Source organism: Peromyscus maniculatus, chromosome 2 (genome assembly GCF_049852395.1).
Source record: "Peromyscus maniculatus bairdii isolate BWxNUB_F1_BW_parent chromosome 2, HU_Pman_BW_mat_3.1, whole genome shotgun sequence".
Lineage (NCBI taxonomy): Eukaryota > Metazoa > Chordata > Mammalia > Rodentia > Cricetidae > Peromyscus > Peromyscus maniculatus.
Window position 1 is genome coordinate 136,613,868 of NC_134853.1, and position 18,672 is coordinate 136,632,539.

The 18,672-nt window shown below is 44.8% G+C and overlaps 1 protein-coding gene across 5 annotated transcripts in view; it reads left to right on the forward strand.

Annotated features, from left to right (window-relative positions):
- Eri3 (ERI1 exoribonuclease family member 3) overlaps positions 1–18,672 on the forward strand; it is a 134,350-nt gene that overhangs the window by 11,533 nt on the left and 104,145 nt on the right. For 3 of the 5 annotated variants that reach the window (XM_042271702.2, XM_042271699.2, XM_042271701.2), the window contains exon 3: positions 3,987–4,264. The exons of 1 other annotated variant lie outside the window; for it this stretch is intronic. In XM_042271702.2, the coding sequence (XP_042127636.1) occupies positions 4,010–4,264 (255 nt within the window). In that variant the 5' untranslated portion in view covers positions 3,987–4,009. The remainder of the gene's footprint in view (positions 1–3,986; positions 4,265–18,672) is intronic. One more of the 5 variants, XM_042271700.2, reaches the window with a different exon arrangement.

An 18,672-nucleotide genomic window follows, 5' to 3' on the forward strand; every position in this document is an offset into this window, starting at 1 on the left:
AGCAGGATATCAGAAATGATCCTTTGTTCTCTTTACATCTTGTCAAGTGGCATGTGATTTTGATTTATCCCATTATCGATGCCTTGTGTGTGTGTGTGTGTGTGTGTGTGTATGTGTGTGTGTGTGTGTGTGTGTGTGTGTGTGTGTGTGGTGACTAACCCTGGCTGACCTGGATCTGACTGTGTACAAAGTTGGTCTTGTATTCCTGTCTCGGCCTCCCAAGTGCTGGGATTAAAGGTTTGTGCCACCACATCTAGCAATGATGCTTATTTTTGACTGGTTGTGTAAGATGTTGTCTGCTCATCTTTTTCCATTATAAAATTACTTCTTATTGTAACTAATAAGGGTTCTGTGGAGAAATGCATTGATACCATGTTTATATTCCTCCATAGATTTTACTTGTGTTTATTAAATCTTTATGGACTCATGGTTTCTTGGCTTATTCATTGCATTATAATACATTTCCATCCCTCCTATTTGACCAGCAGGATCCCCTCAAGGCGGTTTTTGAGTCCCTTTGATATGTTTCTGTTATTCTTTGAGCATTCCCTTCCTTTCTTGTAGGATAGCTTAGGCTCATCTTGTAGTTTTCTTGCCGTTTCTCCAAGGAGCTCTGGTTCATTTAGTGGACGGTGATATTTGGAAGGCACCAGTGTGCTAGGTGTGCTTATTGCTGTTAACCCATCCTTAGTCAGTGCTAGAGTGTGAATTTCTATCTTTTTGTGTATGTATAATTATACTTTTGGTTTTTTGTTTGTTTTAAGATTTATTTATGTATTATGTATACAGAAGAGGGCGCCAGATCTCATTTCAGATGGTTGTGAGCCACCATGTGGTTGCTGGGAATTGAACTCAGGACCTCTGGAAGAGCAGTCAGTGCTCTTAACCTCTGAGCCATCTCTCCAGCCCACTTTTGTTTTGTTTTGTTGAGACAGGGTTTCTCTGTATAGTCCTGGCTGTCCTCAAACTCACAGAGATTCACCTGCCTCTGCTTCCCAAGTACTGGGATTAAAGGCATGTGCCACTGTCACTTGACTGTTATCTTACTTTTATACTTTTACTTATATCTACATTTATATATCCTTACACCACATCTATACCACCACTGCCTGGCTGTTATCATACTTTTATTTATATATCCATGTCCACCACATCTATACCAGAAATCATGAATTCAAATTCTTACTGTCAATTCCAAAACAATACCACAGGTTTTGTTTGTTTTTATAGTAGTGAGAAACCTGATTTCCATTATCCTTAATATATGCACTCTGCTTATCCATTTTGTGTGTAATTGTAATTTGTATATATTCTGTTGTTACTGGCCCTTTACCCCTCCCTTGGGAATGACTTTTTTTTTTCTTGTCTATGAATCTCATTAAGTTCCTTTTGGCATGAATGCCCTTGGCTCTGACATGATACAGTACACCTTGCCACCTCTGCATGGATGCCTGTCTCACCTGCCTTGGCCCTTATCTTTCATTTAGACCTCTCTGGTTCTCCCAACTCCAACTGATATTTCTTTATTGCATTTAACAGTTTTAAATTGAAATTGTTACAAAGGAAGAGGAAGAATTACCCTCTGTTCTTTGACTTCATCTGAATTTGGTTGTTAGGAGGGCAGTTTGGAACCCTGTTAGTGTTGACATGTGGAAGCCTGACCTCCTAAGATCTATTATTTTTACATATATGGGTGTTTTGCCTGCCTACATGTGTATCTGTGCCCCATGTGCATGCAGTGTCTGCGGAGACCAGAAGAGGGCATCCAATGCCCTGGGACTGGAGCAACAGATGATTGTGAGCCACCATGTGGATGCTGGGAATCAAACTCTGGAAGAGTAGCCTGTACTCAAGTGCTGAGCCATCTCTCCAGTCTTTTCTTAAGACTTCTTTCAAGTGGTCCTTCTTGATGTGGATGGAATCAAATGAGAAAACAAAGCCTGTAAGAAAGGAGGCCCTCTAGCTGTCAGTGTGTTGCCCAAGCAGGGGTGGGTAGGGCATGTATACTGTGCCCTTTGGGAGGCCTAGAGAATTATACGGATGTAGGAGATAACTGAGGGAAGAGCTGTAGTAATGATAGCAAACTACCACTTTCTGAGCCATAATGAGCTAGACACTGCTCTTGATGTTGTACCTCTGTCCTCATCCCATTCTCACTCTAGAAGTAGAAGCTGTTACTGTCATTTTACAGGCAGGGAATTGAAGAACAGAGTGCCTGCCCATGGTGCCATGGCTAGTACGTGCTAAAGTCAGAAGACATAAACAGGAAATCCTTGTTAGTCGAGACTGTTGCCTGTGGTATTGGCAGGCAGAGTCTGGTTGATTTCTATACTGTGTATACTATAGACACATTAAGAGTTTCGCAAGTCTTTCCACATGGCTCAGGTGGTTAGAAGAGGTCTAAGGTCCTGCAGGACTTGGCATCTAAACTAGAATGGGCAGTGGAGCCGTTATCACCCTGTCGCTTGTTTTCTCAGTACTGGTGAGTGAGTGAGAGAGTGGGGTTGTTTGGATTCTGGCTTTCAAAGGGACGCTGGTGCTTGTGCCTCTCCTAGAGATTCCATAGTGAAACTCAAGCTTGCCTTTGTCTCCCTGGACTAGGAGTTCTGAGGGAGGCTGTAAAGCAATAAAAACAAGCACCATGCTTGTGTAGGATCCAGGAAGACTCTTTTTTTAGTCTTCACGCAGTCCTCATGATAGCTCATGTTTAGATACAGAAACCGAGACCCCACACTAGCGTGCATCCTAATAGATATACAGGCAAGTGACTGTAGCTTTTCAGTGAGAGTCAGAAGAGAGCTAGGAAGAGAAGTCGTACTTGGCATTGTACTTTCTTGTTCAGTGGTAGTAACCTCATGGTACCCGAGTGTGCTCCACACTTACCAGGGGAGACAGTGGCTCCTTACAGCTAGTCAGAGGCAAGCCTTTGCTTCTCTTGGGATTTGGCGTCAGGAAGCATAAACCGATGGCAATTTGTGTATTAAATGGTAAGATTTCTTGTTTGAGAATTAAAGTGGAGGGGCTGTAATGTGGGGAAGGACGCGTTCCTATATTTCTGCCTTGTTTCCCTCTCTCAGATCAGGTTATTTGTGAGTAAAACTTAGGCTTTGATTTTTATATTTAGTTAGCCCTTAGAGGAGAGCAGCTATTGTGTGAATTTAAAGGGAAAATGTAAAGGAAAAATGATTCAGACTTTTTTTCCCTTGTACATGTTCCCTCAGAAAGTTTTACTAGACTTTTAGAAATGCTCCCATTACTGCCACATCTGGGTTTTCTCTTCCCCTTTCCTATTTAAAAGGCCTCACAGTCATCGTGGGCCTCTAGGAGAGAGTGAGGCCCAGGGCAGCAAATGAGGAGGCCTGAGACTGTTGCCAGCTGTGCTCTCCAGTTCTCCCGGGGTACTACTTACCAGTGTGGAGGTTGGGAATCATCAGAATGCGATGAGCAAAGCCCCCTGGGATTGGCTGTGTTGGCTTTCATACTTTGTTGCTGGGAGAAGGCAGAGGGTATGTGGAGCTGTCCAGTTACAGGTAGATGAGCCAGGGGCAAATGGTGCGTAAGAGAGCTGAGGAGCGTGTCCAGGAAAGTGAGTCCACTTCTAGGACTCACTGTGCACTTGCTCACCTCAGAGTGCTTTGGAATCCTTTAAAGTTAACTATTGCCACCTGAGAGGTGCCTGCAGAAGTCCTCTGTCTGCCTTCTTTTGAACTAGTGCTCCATTTACAACTGAAGCCATTTTTGTGTGTTGCTGAGAAAGGTCTGGGAGACAGAATTGTAGTAATAACACTGCAGGTGCCGGTATTAGGGTCTCAAACTGTAGTAACAAAAACACAGTTCAGAAAATGGGCCTGGAAACCGTGGGTGTGGCTCAGCTTGCATGGATATTCCTGATGACCCGGCCACAGTGGGAGGGGAGTAACCCAGGCTCTCTGTTTTTGTTTTGTTTGTTTTTTGTTTTCTTTTTCTTTTAACTTTCCTCCCCTAAGTTTTAGATGCCTCTGGATGCTCAATGCTAGCACCTTTACAGACTGGAGCAGCTCGATTTTCTTCGTATTTACTTTCAAGAGCAAGAAAAGTGCTGGGCTCCCACTTATTTTCTCCCTGTGGTGTTCCGGAGTTCTGTTCCATATCCACCAGAAAGCTGGCGGCCCACGGCTTTGGCGCATCAATGGCGGCAATGGTGCCCTTCCCTCCCCAGAGGTATCACTACTTTTTAGTGCTGGACTTTGAGGCCACGTGCGACAAGCCACAGATTCATCCTCAGGTAACTGTTGTTGTATCATTGCTTCAGAAAAGGTTGGGTGGGCAAAAGGGAGGGAGGAGAGTCTTGCTTCCTGGAACCCAGAGTTTTCTCCTGTCTACTGGCTTTTAGTTACTCTTTGAAATACTTGCCTTCCAAGGCAGGTTGGTTACAAGTGTGCAAGACTAAACTGTGAATGGAGAACTGGATACATTTTTTTCTCCGTAGTCTCAGCTTTTGGGAATCAAAATCTTTCCTAGCCTTCCTCTTCTCTTTGGGTTCTGTGGCCCCGTCTCCTGCCACTGATGTGTGGTCTTTTGAAAGAGTGCTGTGGTAGTCACTCCTGAGGTGACCTCCTGGTGTTAACACTTGTACACGGAGTCATAGATAACCCTGTCTATGTAGTATGGAATGAAAGACAGTGTGTAATTAAGGTCACAGGCTAGGTTAGAAGACACACTACAGTCTGTTTTGTTCCTTTGGATCTTTTGCTCTGGCAGAAGCCAGCTACCACACTATGAGGACACTCAAACAATTGCAGAGACGCACATGGATAGAAACTGAGGCTGGAATCCAACAGCCATCACTAGCTTGCCAGTAGTGAGCTATCCTGGAAGTGAATTTGCCAGTCCAGCACCCACCACATTCCTGACTCAATAGCTGTGACAGAGAACAATTGATTCTTGTCTGTTTGTCTTCCTCCCTTCCTTCCTTCCTTCCTTCCTTCCTTCCTTCCTTCCTTCCTTCCTTCCTTCCTTCCTTCCTCCCTCCCTCCCTCCCTCCCTCCCTCCCTCCCTCCCTCCCTCTCTCTCTCTCTCTCTCTCTCTCTCTCTCTCTCTGTCTCTTTCTTTCTCTCTTTCTTGTTTTTCAAAACAGGGTTTCTCTGTGTAGCTCTGGCTATCCTGGAACTTACTGTATAGACCAGGCCTCAAACTTGGAGATCCACCTGCCTCTGTCTCCTGAGTGCTGAGACTAAAGGTGTGTGCCACTACTACTGCCTGGCTTGATCAATTGATTCTTAATGCTTTAGGCCACACATTTTTTGTTTGCTTTTCCATTGTAAAGTATCTCACTGTGTTGTCTAGGGTGTCCTTGAACTTATTTTGTAGCCCAGGCTGGCTTTGAACTTGGTATCTTTTTGTCTCAGCCCACCAAGTGGTGGGATTACAGGTGTGTACTCCCATACCTGCTTTAGTATAATTTGTTATATAGCATTAGATAACCTGGACAGGTACCATTGCTAGTCTGTTGTAAAGGGAAATTTCTTTGCTTTTCTTTCTTAGTTACCAGCTGTACACAAAGACCTTTTATCTTTTAAGGCAGTGTTACCAGGAAGCTTAGATTAGCAGTAGAGAGGTACCTGTGCTGGGTGTGTGATGGAATGGTTGGATGCCAGTGTGATGATAGTTCATTGTAGTGTGGAGGCTCGGGTGTGGGGTGGAGGCTTGAGTGGGTGGCTCTTGGATGGCAGCTCCTCCTGCAGTGCTTAGGCTACAGTGTGTAATTTTGTGATATACAGCCCTGTTGCTTTGGTTAGAGTAGCTTTCATTAGGAGGCCAGAGGGGAGGAGACCTCACCATTGGGACTTGGGAGGCGGGACCACTGGGAACCACAGAAAGATAAACTTGCTTCATTTCTTATGGTCAGCTTTTTCTAGAGGGTTTTGTCTGTAGAATGGTAGGTGGTTTTGCCTATCGAAGACACTACACCCCTTTCCTTTCCTCTCCCCTCTGGATCATTGGAATCAGGCCAGCTTAGATTAGACAAGGACTGTGTCCTAAGGGAAGAAACTGTAGATGAAAGGGAATGTTGCTTAGGAGCTGCCCAACCTACACTTTATTTCTTTCTGCCTCCTGGTCCTACCAGTGAGCATAGGTGGTGGGCTGGGAATTCTGGTTGTGGAGTCTTCTGAGTTGAGACTCCAGGATCCACATTCTAATGCTTCATATTATTTCTCTTACAAATTTTCAGTCCCTGAGTAAGCCCTAGTGGAGCATGACTCTAACCCAGCACACCTCTACTGCATGTGATCCATCTCTCTCTTCGGACTCTGTAATTGCTTGGCACTTCCATCCTTGCATTTGCTGCTGCTTCCTAGGACATACATGCTTCTGGGTGTGGACTTCCCAGCCTTCCACTTGGATTATAAGCTCAGATAGTTACATAGTGCTGTTCACTTGTCCTGCAGAAGATCTTGCCAGCATTCTTCCAGGTGGAACCTGATTTATGTCTCAGCTGGCTTAGTCAGTGTCATCTTTTACCTCTCTTTCAAAGGGCATGTTCATCTGTCTGTCTGCCTACCTGTCTGTCTATCATCAAGCTGAAGATACTATAGTAGGGATTTAAATTACCTGTGCTACCAACTTGCTTCCCAGACTTAGGCTCGAAGGTTTTCTTTCCCTTTTTTTTTTCTTCCAGAAAGGGTTTCTCTGTGTAGCTCTGGCAGTCCTGGGACTCGATTTTTATAGACCAGGCTGGCCTCAAACTCAGAGATTTGCTTGCCTCTGCCTCCTGAATGCTGGGATTAAAGGTACACACCACAGCTGGTCTTGCATGGTTTTCATGACCCATACTGAGTTAGAGCTTGATGCTGTTTTCCAGGATCTGCATCTGAAAAGAAAAACTATCTCCAGAATCAATGAGCCCTAGTGCTGTGATTCCGGGGCACTTAAGGTGCATTATTAGCTGAGCATTAGCTGTTGCTTTAGAGGTCTTGGAGAGAGGCGGTATTGCTGTCTGGCTTATCTTTCAGAGGGGAATACGAATAATCTTGGAAATGATAGACCTGTTGGTTTACTGTGATTCCAGAGAAGATACTTGACCTGATCGTCAGATAATCAATCAGCAAACAGCTGGAAGAATGTGGGATTCTCAGTAATAACTTACATGGGTTTGTGAAGAAGAGCAAATCCTGTCAGATCAATCTAACTTCTTGCTGTGACATAGTGATGGATTTGAGTGGATCTAGGGAAAGTGATAAATGTAATGCAACTCAACCTCATTAGGCTTCTGCAAGGCTGCCATCAACAGGTGAGAAGGCACATTTAAGGCCACACATCCGTGTCCTCTGGACCAGTCCTTAGCTGACCCTCAAGAAAAAGGTGGGGAGCACAAGACCTGCTATTAATTACAACTTAAAGCTCCTTTTGGGAGGGAGGAGAGTCTTAAAGGTTTTTAGGTACCAATATCCTAATGGAATTCAGAGGAAACTTAGAAGATGACTGAAAGACAATTTCAATCCCAGATAGGATAGTACTTGTAGTGAGATTCTGTGGGTCAGGTTCTCATCAGAGGCCCTGCGGTCTCCGTATTCCAGTCAGTAAGGGAAGGGAGGAAACCGAAACAAAATGACCACAGGCAAAAAGCAAGCCTAGTAAGAAAGAAAATGAATGGAAGATAGTTCGGGCCACTGAATTCTTGTTCTTATTAAATGCAATAATATCTTACTTTACATTTTAAAAAGGACCCCCCCTCAAAAAAAAAAAAAAAAAGCCAAGTAAACCCACACAGATTGAAGTGGAAGGAAGAAAGCTTGAGATTTTAGTAGGAAGGACCTTCCAGAAGAAAGAGGGAAAGCATTCGAATACAATGTGCCTTCTTTCAGAGTGGTAGATATCTGTTCTGTGACAAGCTTTTTATGGGGAAACCCTGTGCGTTGCCTGGGCCCCACCTGAGCTACAAGGAGGGAGAACTGCCCCAGCTCCTCTCCAGTCTCCTGATTGGCTCTTTTGCTTGCAGTCTCTGCCCAACTGACTTCTAGATCTTTTAGACTTTAAATTTAGAGCATGCCATACCTTCCAGGTGTGTGAGACAGAGACAAGTTTTGGCCGAGGAAAGCCTTGTTGTTTGGAGGCTTGCTATGGAGCTCATTTCTCTCACTGGTCTCATTTCAAAAGTCTTGGAGTCAGCTTCCTGAGACTATCCTAAAGGAATGTCTCCGTGAGAAACTAACAGGTATAGGCTCTGTTGTACTTGGGTGCGTAACAATATTGGTTATAAATACAGTAAAACATCAGCTATTTTTCATCTGTTGTCATCCTTTTGCTGTTTATTTTTGCACTTTGTTCAGCTATGTGAAACTGGAGTGGTTGGCTTGCTAGCAGAAGGCTTGCATGTTCTGATTTTTGTGCTCATTTTATTTGTTTTACTTGTTTCTATTCAGATTAACATGATAGGTATTCATTTAACTTGAGATTTTTTTCATTGAGAAACATTTTTTTTCACTTAAATGTTAATTTAGATGATTTAAAGTATTTTAGAAGCTCTAAATTTCAGCAGTGTGGTTCCTTTCTGTCTTAGGGATTGTTTTCTGATACAGAAGTAGATTTTTATCTGTTTAAGGGCATGGTAGCTCCTTTGTCCTCACTAGCAGGAGTTTGCTTTGCTCATTTTGGTGTGGCTGTGCATGATGTGATAGTTGTTGTGACCCTGGGGCCCAGAGAGCAGCCTGAAAGCTTTGGTGGCTCTTTAATTGTACATCTTTAACCTCAGGGCAAGTTCTCTCACCACCTCAGTGTTCAGAGGAGACCAAAGCAAATGTAAGTGAGGAAAATGAGGTGTAGGCCACAGCTTGTAGGGAGGATGAAGTAACCTCAGCTGTCTGCATGGCTTGGGAGGGAGGGGTGGTCCAGCTCTCTGTGTGTGGGGAGTTGAAGTCCTGGCTGCCGCCTCCATCCTTCCCTTGGTCTTCTGGGTAGTCTTTCTCACTGCTCCAAACAGTCCTGCCTACTGTTTCCTTCTTATCTGTATTCAGGTGCCCATAATGTTAGGGGTTGAGGTTTTCTACGCTTTGGTCTTTGCCCGTTGCTGCTCCCCCCGCTGCCCCCCTTTCAGAAACCTTGGAGAGATTCCATCGGCATTGTGAGTTAGAATTATAACTAAAGGAGTTCTCTTCTATAGAAAATTGTGCAGATGCTGGGTTAATTTTGGAGGGCAGGGTGGGGGACAGGGTTGATAGTGACAGAAGACTAGACTAGGACTAATTAATACAGGAACAGCATTTGGAGGACTTCAGTGTGACCTAGAACTGGCACCATTACTGGGTTGTTTTTTTTTTGTTTTTGTTTTTTGTTTGTTTGTTTTGGTGAAAGATGTTTTGGAAAAGTTTACAAGAATTTGGTTATGATCATTTTGATTCCCTTTCTCCTCCCTTCAAGACTGAACGATGCCCCCCTCCCCCCAAGTATTGCTCTTTGCTCCATAACTGCCTTCTTGTTTTCTGTTTTTGGTTCCTGCAGTCTCTAAGTGGTTAGAAAGAAAGTACCCTATAGATAAAGACCCTCTCTCTTCCCCATTTCCTAGCAGGGCTCAGTTGTTAGATGTTGTTCCCTCTGTCTTCTGCTTCAGTCAGCCTCCTTTTTTTTTTTTCTGTACAAACAGGCGAAGACGCTGATGCTATTCTAAACTGGGAAATGAAATGCAAAACCGACGTTAATGTAACATTATGGTTGAGATTAAATGCACCAAAATCAGGAAATTCAAAGTTATGCTTCCCCCAGCAACTATAACTCAGCCTCATCTGGCGTGTGTAGTATTTTGTGTGAGTGTGGATGGTGTTATATGTTAAGACATTAAAGTTAACACCATAAGCAGAGCACAAAATGCTTGAGGGGGCTGAGTTATGACGACCATGTGAGCTGTAAGTGTTCTTGTGCAGGCTCCTGACTCCTAGAATAATTTTTTTCCCTGCCCATCAGACCAGTTATTGCCTTTCTTTTCAGTTATATCTCTGCTTTAACACATCTCCTTTTCCAGGGTCACTATGAGTGAATTCCACTATTGGTGGCCAGTAATTGTAGGGAGAATGGGGTGGTCCACTAGACCCTTTTGTCCTTTTGTCCCTGCTTCCATAAAAGTGGCACACACCCCACCCCCCTTACAGGGATGGGCCTCATCCTGACTCCCTGTGGCTCCTTACTAGTGCTCCCTGAATAGGAACAAGCTTCACTGTGTCTGTAACTCCATGTGAGAGCCAAGGGGCCCCTTTTTATTTAAAGCAGACCTAGCAATGCAGAAGTAAAATATACATTTCAGGAATGAAGCACTGGTGGATGGTGCTGCTGCTGCCTTGTGTGTTTGGCATAGCAGAGACAAGATCGAAGTGGGTTTATTTGCTCTATTCAGATTGCTTCTCTACCTTCCCCAGGGTTTATACCTTTAAGCTGCCATGATGTGTAGTTAGGCTGTGGAGTTGCCTGGGGGTGGAGCCAGGAATTTTCCTTGGGGAGCACTGGGTCATTGGTAACAAAATCACCACATAATTTAGTGCAAATCAGGAAACATCCCCCCTAGCCTCTTATTATCCTGGTGGTCTCCCCAGGGCTGAGACAGCTGTTGGAATGCAGGTTTGTTAGGCACTGGGCTAAGTTTGGTGGTAGGGAAGAGCTCCAAAGAATAGGAGCATTGATACATGCTGAATGAAATCAGGGTCTGTAAATAACAGTGACACTGAACTGCCTTTTAGAGTTTTTGTTGGATGTGACAAATCCAACTAAGTCAGAGAAGGAATGGGGAGGAGCTCATTTAACCACCTTGGAGGCAATGAAAAAGCTGCTCTTTGGATAGCAACTGCTGGAATAAGAACTAGTCCCTACCCTCAAGGAGCTCAGAGTCAAGGGGAGTGGGTGTATGGGTGACCGTACATACAGGCAGACAGTGTACTCACTGTCATTACAGAAAGCATGGTGTAGTGGGAACAAGGAACGGCTGGGAGCCATCTGCACACTCACAATGTGCAGGAGGGGCAAACAGGCTTCCTGTTAGGAGAAATTTAGGAGACCCGCAGCCGTGTAGGCCTGCGGCCTCACAACTGTTACAGCAGGGATTTAAAACAAAACAAGACAATCAGAGGGCTTTAACAGAGGAAAGTTGGGTGACTTGGCTTAGTTCTGGGGGTGGGGGGTGTCTGGTGTTTGGGCTAATTTGTCAGAATGTTAAAAATGAGTGAGAACAGGTGATAACTTTAAGTCCAATGAATAGTTCACTTTTGAGTTAGTTGGATTATTTGTATCAGTTACATATTATTTCTCACATTCAAGTTAGAAGATCCTATTGGGATGCTTGTAAGAGAGAATATGAAGTGTAGAAGAGGTCTAGGAATATGAACCAGTAAGGTCTGGACACAAAGGGTGAGGGTCGAAGTGTGGGAAAAGGATAAGAGTTTTTGTTGGATGTGACAATCAACTCAGTCAGCAAAGGAATGGTATGAGGTGGTAGGAGCTCCGGCTGAGGCTCGGAGGCATTGTTGGGGAGGCCAAGCTGTTAGCAAACGAAGGTAGCATTTGGGTGGGATGCCAGGTCTCAAGGGAAAGGCAGTCTCTGGAGACTGACAGGGCATCTTCTACTTAAAATTCTGGGAATTTGGATCTGGATCTGCTAGGACACACCTTAAACAGACCCGGGAGGTTTTGACACTTCAAACAGAAAAATGGCTGCTTGGTTAACATTGAGAGGAATGTAAAAGAAGGATTAATGAAGAGGCAGGGGAGCCAGGGTGACTAGAAGACCGGCAAGCACACGGAGAAAGGGTAGGGACGAGAATGTCAGCCAGGGGAATGTTGAGAATGAGCATGCATTTTCATCCCCTTGCTCTAACCTGTCATGTTTTTCTTCTCCCCTGTATTGATTACATTGCTTCTACAGACTCATCTCAGTGGTTTGACATGAGGAAACTGATACTAGGAGATGCTTTCTCCATCACTGTGTCTTGTTGGGAAAAGGATTCTGCATCATTTTGATTAAGATGCCATTGGGATGATTATTTTTTATCCTCTTATCCTGGGTGTTCACAATACTAAAAAGCCCCCACAGCATTACATTTACGTGATGAGTTCTGAGCTTCAGCTGTAAAAATTGAGTCATAGCCTAAAAGCTATGACAAGAGTGTTCCTAGATTGACATTAGGGCTTCCCTTCCCCCAAGGCTGGCAGCCTACAGCAAAATGACGACCAGGCCCTGAGAGACAAACACCAGGGACTCTGATAGTGAAGAAGAGTTACCCTGGAATAGTCTGCTGCTTGTGTCTGTCCCCAGATGATGGAGTCAGTCAGTGGAAGGTGTGCAGATTTCTGCTTAGCAGAACAGCAGCACCATCACATGGGTGGCTCTGCTTTTCTTCTGGGGCTGTGGTTCGTGTCTGGTCCTGGGGAACCATGCCAGCCAAGCGCTCATCTGAAGGCTAAATTGGGCCAGGGACTTTTATTTGGAAATACCCAGTTTGCTACAAGTAAAGAGTCTACAGTGTAAGATGAGCATAATAGCATAAAACTTTAATCCCAGCACTCAGGAGGCAGAGGCAGGAAGATCTCTCTGAGTTCAAGGCCAGCCAGGACAACTAGAGCGACATAGTGAGACCCCATCTCAAAGGAGTGAAATAAAAACAAAACAAAAAGCTCATAGTGCAGTGTGCATGGGGAGGTTGAAGCAGTTAGTTAGTAAATGAACAGAATGAGCAACTGCAGTCCGTGGGAACAAAAGAAAGGTGTTCCAAGGGTCCAAAAGTAGATGTAGAGAAAGTAGATGCGGTACATTACTTAAGAGGGGTGTTAGTGTCCGGGGTTAAGGTAGTAGTGTTAGAAATGAAGAGAGGTTACGTGTTACAGCCCTTAGGTGTGCTGACTAAGACACAAGCCTGAGAACCATGCTCTTTCATAGCTCCCAGCTCCATTGGATTCTAGTTCCCTCCGAGTCATAGTGCTAAGTGATTTGGTAAGGAACAGAGTATTCAATCTTAGGTGTCATAAATGGGGTTAACTGTGAGTTAAAGATCCACACCAAGGAGAACATACAAGGACAACAGCTGTAGACAAGCTGTCCGTCTGAGATGTATTTGAGGTGCTGTTTGTCATTGAACTAGAAGAGATAGCTAGTGATGATAACCGGCAAGAGAGCTGGGAATCCTGCTCCTCAAGAATCACTATAACACTTAGCACCCTGACTTGAGCTCATCCCTCCTTAGTCCAGGGACAAGTTTTGTTTATTCTCAGGTACTTCTCTGAGCACCAGTGGCATTGATAGGGCAACTGGTCAACTGAAAGGGATTGATGATGTAGATAGAGGCAGGCAAGGGTCTCATGAAATCACATGTGCCATTTGGGCAAGGTCTTTCACTGAGAAAGTAGTATAACTAGTGGTCTGAGAACCAGCAGCACCCCCATCACCCATGGGCTTGTTAGAAATAGTGTGTCAGGCCACACCAGAGCTAAGTAGATTCTGCAGTTTGACAGATCTTCAGACAATTCTGTCTGAGAAGTACCACTGTAGTCTGGACTAAAGGTTTTCAGACTTTAGTGAGGGTTGGAATCAGTTCAGTGGCTGCTGAAAGCCAGGATTGCTGGCCTCAACACCAGGGCTTTGGGCTCACAAATTTGTTTTGTTCTTCTAAATCGGTGGTTCTGAACCTGTGGGTTGCAACCCTTTGTGGTGGGCGTGTCAAATAACCCTTTTACAGGGGTCACCTAAGACCAATCAGAAACACAGATATTTCTGTTACGATTCATAACGGTAGCAAAATACATATATGAAGCAGCAATGAAATAATTTTATGGTTGGGGTCCCCACAACATGAGGAACTGTATTACAGGGTCCCAGCATTAGGAAGGTTGAGAACCCCTGCTCTGAATCATTTTGTTTCCCTTGAAGAAATAACAGAAAAACCCCACAACTCTAATGAAGCAAGGTGGAGAACAAAGCAAGGCTGAGAAGAGCACCCTGCTCTTGGGTACGAGACTGACTCTACCAGGCCCAGTGAAGTGCTCTTGATGATTTCTGTTTGTTTGTAGTGCTGGGACGTGAGTGCAGGGTCTCAGCCAGATGAGTGCTCTAGCACCAAGCTACATTGCTAACCCAGAAATGTGCATTTTCAACAAGTTCTCAAGGGATGGGAACTGTCTGAGGTACTAGGGAGGAATTCCTCCCAGCTTAGGGAGATGTAGCATCATCAGCTATCCAGGGAGAAAGGCTTCAGGGCATGATGGTGGGATGGATAGCAGGCTACATATTGTCTGCTAGTTGTCTCAGGTTTTAGGTCAGTTGTGCTAGCACAACTGCCACCCTGTCGTGTGTGGACAGAGGGCAAGGAACCCATGAGCACTCCTTAGGGATGAAGTCTCCTAGTAGACTTCAGTGGTGCCTGGGGCTGTAGATGGCATTTCTGAGCCACGCTGCCTGAGTGGGCCTGATTCTGTCTCAATTACCTATTGCCCTTCGTTTCTTCATCCCCAGCTATGGAGTCTTTAGGGCAGTTTATGATTGATTGGAAAAAGTGAGTCTTTGTGTAACCAAACTCTAATATATCTTGTAATTCTGAACAAGTTACGTGACTTTCCCCCAGTTTATCAGACTAACTGAACAGGATTTGGCTGCATGTGTCCAAGTCCCCAAGTGAGGACTCTGGGCCTCTAGAATGAAAAGAGCTGAGGTAGAGGCTGTTCTGAGCAAGGACACAGTAGCATGGTGGCTGAGAATGTAGGCTTCAGAACTGAACTGTCTGGATTTGAGTTTTGTTTCCACCACCTGTGAACAGTATGACCTGGGCTAAGTGACTCACACCCCTTCTCCTTCAGTTTTCAGTTGCCTTATTGGCAAAGTGCAGTTAGTCATAGTTCCGATTTTATAGGACCTGTGGGAGGTACGATGAACTAAAAATACACTAAGTGCTCCAGACAGGGCTTTAGCATGCAATGGCTGTACATGTCAGCACTTAGGAGAATGAATTCTAGTGTTCCTCCGACCCATGGCTGTATAGGAAGCTGTTGGAGTATAACAGGTGACTGGGAGGCCAGCCTTACTTCTCTGGTTCTGTGGAGAGTCTTCAGGCCTTCTGTCCAAGGAGTGGGTAGTGGCAGGGCTCTACCTAGAGAGATTTGCTATTCCCCTTACTGGAGTGTAAGTGGGAATTGGCACCCTGTTCCACTGCCGTGACAGACTTAAAACTACTTCAAGGGATTCCTTTACATAACCGAGATCTGTTTTTATGAATTACACGACAGATACATGTATGTATGTGTGTATGCAGATTCAAAGAAGTGTTGGGTAGTTTGCTGCCCTAACGGTCAGCTTCACAAGGTCCTGATACTTGACGTTACTGAGAGTATGTAAAAATATTCCAACTGAGGCTGTTTCCGAGTTGTGTGCATATGTAGAGAGACACAGGTGTGCGTACTCCAGGGTGAAGATATGGTTTTTAACACCTTTGATCTCCTTTACTTACTGATACTGTGGGTTCAATTTTGTTTTTTGATTTCAGATTTTAGTAAAGGCAAATTATAACTCAGTCTGTTCTCCCACTCCTTAAAGAATAGCAGTTTCTACTTTCTGCCTTGTTTCTACATTTGAATGGCTTTGGGGGGTCTGTGGAGATCGGTGGAGGGGGACATGTAGGTGAAAAATCAGCCTTTGAAAGCTCGGGGGTTTTTCCCCCTTCGTTGTCCTGAAACTTCGAGCATCAGCTCTCATCTGTCAAAGTGTAAATCAGCAATTAAAACCCAAACAGCCAAATGCCAAAGATGACCCGAAGCACAAAGCAACTGACAAACAAGTCCGGACAAATCGACGGGTAATTTATAAGCTTTGCCCTAAAATCTAATTATTTGGCAATTCGAATTTGCAGCCAGCCAGGGCTCGGCAATAAATTTAACCCGCCATAAATTATTTAGGAGCCGGCTGTGGTGTAAATCAAAACCACGAGTGTTTGTTTAAGAAATAAGCTCCTTGTGCATAAATGCCCCCCCCCCCAACTGTTAAGCAAATCATACCCAATGCAACCCTTGCTCCTCCCAGCCCTCTTCCCCTCTTCCCAGTGACCAGGAGGAGGCTTTTTTCCTCTTGAGAAAGGGTTGGTTACCTTTATTTTTTTTTTTTTTTTTTTTTTTTATTTTTTTTTTTTTGGTTTTTCGAGACAGGGTTTCTCTGTGTAGCTTTGCGCCTTTCCTGGAGCTCACTTGGTAGCCCAGGCTGGCCTCGAACTCACAGAGATCCGCCTGGCTCTGCCTCCCGAGTGCTGGGATTAAAGGCGTGCGCCACCACCGCCCGGCAGGGTTGGTTACCTTTATATCAGTTCAGATCCAAGCATTTGGCTAAGCCTCATGCTTGCTGTTCGTGGTTAGATGGCCTTTGGGTTTTTATCAGACCCTTCGGTACAGGGGATAGAAGGAAGGGATGTTAGTTTTCCTACAACAAACAACTACAACAGGGATAGATTCCGTTTCCTGTCTCTAAATTGAGGAAATGCCTGTTTGTTCTCAGATTAATTCCGGCAAGACATGAAAATGATCTTCTCAGTCCTTGATTTCAGATGGGACCGCAGAAGCATCAGCTGAGGCAGAGAAGAATCTGTGCTTTGGGGAAATGGGCTAGACTACTACTGTATTAACCCTTGCCATCAATTCCAGCAGTCAGCTGAGCCCTTTCCGCTTAATGTCTTTTGTTGTTGCCTTACTCTCTTCCGGTATAACCTAATCTCTACAGATAATTTAGTTGAAGGTAGTTTTCATACCCTAAAAACAAAACCTACAAATTTATTTCCTGTAATCTTCAAAAGTGGGCATGAACTTTCACTTGAAATGCATTCCAGTTTTGTCCTCAGTTTATTAAGGGAAACACTGGGGTTCTTAGTTGATCAGTTTTAAATCAAATGGTCTTAAAACCTGCGTTCCAGCTCGCTTACGTAGGTAAAAGCAAATGAATGTTTACTTGGTGCTTCCTTTTTGTTTTCTCTCCCTTCAGGGGAGAAATTGCAGCTAGTGTTTTACTGTGAGAGATAGTAAATAAATGCAGCAGCTGTAGAAACTTGGGGACTTTGGGAAATCCAAATTTGGAGGTGTTTGTCCGTAGTTGCCAGTTATGGCCAGTTTCCCACCACCATCAGCAGACCAGCTGAATTACTTTACTCTGCCCTCAGACAGCCGAATAGTGTAGGCACTTTGTGCATGGTGTAGGATAACTACCTGTTCGGTTTTGGCACTAGCAGTCCTGTGTTCTAGAAACCACTGGTCCCAGGCTAACTAGACGGTTTGGGTAAATCGGGGTTAAGGGATTGGTACCATTTGAGGAAGGAAACCATTTAGAGATGGAAGGATGGATGAATCCAGTAGACATTGCTTTGGAGTGCTCTGTGTCTGGCCTTGATCCTGGCTCCACCACCTACATTGTCACCTTAGGCAGATCACCTCCCAGATCCTGTGGAAAATCCCAGAAAGCAGAGTGTTTTCTGTTGAACAGACACCGGCTCTGTCTCCTCCTTGTTAGCCCCTTCCTGTCTGCACGAAACTGAAGTTAGGAAAGGGAGGACCAAGTGCCAGGGCCAGGGCCAGGTGCCAGAGATGCTGACTGAAGGCTCAGGCTCCGTCCCTTTCTGAGCTCAGCCTGGTGCCATCTCTCTGGCTACAGTGGAGGAGGCTCCTTAGGAACATTTCTCTAGGACTTCTGCCTGGGATGCTGCTGTTGGGATGTGGAGGAGAGTACTGAGTTCCCTACAGAGCAGCCAGTCATACTAGTCGCTTTCCCCCCTCCCTTTTGGAAGTCCCAGCTCCATCCCTTTCTAGCAGCATAGTTGCTAGTGACCATCATATCTCTGGGCCTTAATTTATTGTGAAGCAGCAATAGTAATGATCTCTTCTTAATAAGTTGTTTAAGCCGGGCGGTGGTGGCACACGCCTGTAATCCCTGCACTTGGGAGGCAGAGGCAGGCGGATCTCTTTGAGTTCGAGGCCAGCCTGGGCTACAGAGCGAGTCCAGGACAGGCACCAAAGCTACAGAGAAACCCTGTCTTGAAAAAAAACAAAAAAGTTGTTTAGAGGCTTGAGATCACTTCTGTTAGCACATAGCCGAGTATCTACCGTAGAGGAAACAAGAAGTAGAGGGAACAGGATGATTCCATTCTCCACATGGCAGAGAGTGTTGGAGACCATCTCCTTTGTTCCTTTCCCCAGAGTCTTGAGCATGCTAGAGAGAGGTCCACACTTCACTGATGTGCCTGTGCTTGGGCTCTGTCTGCTAAGTAATAGGTGCTTTAACAGTATTGGCTTGTGATCTGCTGATGGTGCTGATGACATGACCTTATCTCCTGGGATTAGTAAGCATAAAATAAGAAAATGAATGAAGAGGACAAAAGCCTAACACTTGGTATGTCCCTCCACTGTCCATTGTTTGCTCAGGTGTCGTTTGTTTCTACTTACTAACTAGTTCAAGTACTTCTCCAAGGCACAAATTACTTATCTCTTAAGTCCCACTCTGTCTAACACAGTAGCCCCCTAGTAGATTAACTGAATGTGAGTGGCATAGGAAAACAAAGGAATTATGGAGCTATTCTTAGGAGCCAGAAAGAGGGCTTATAAATACAGACTGGGGCTTCTTCCTCTAGGACAGAAGCACTCATCTGTCCCTGAAAGAAAAACAAAACAACTCTCTTCTTTCTGGGGGAATAATGAAGTTGG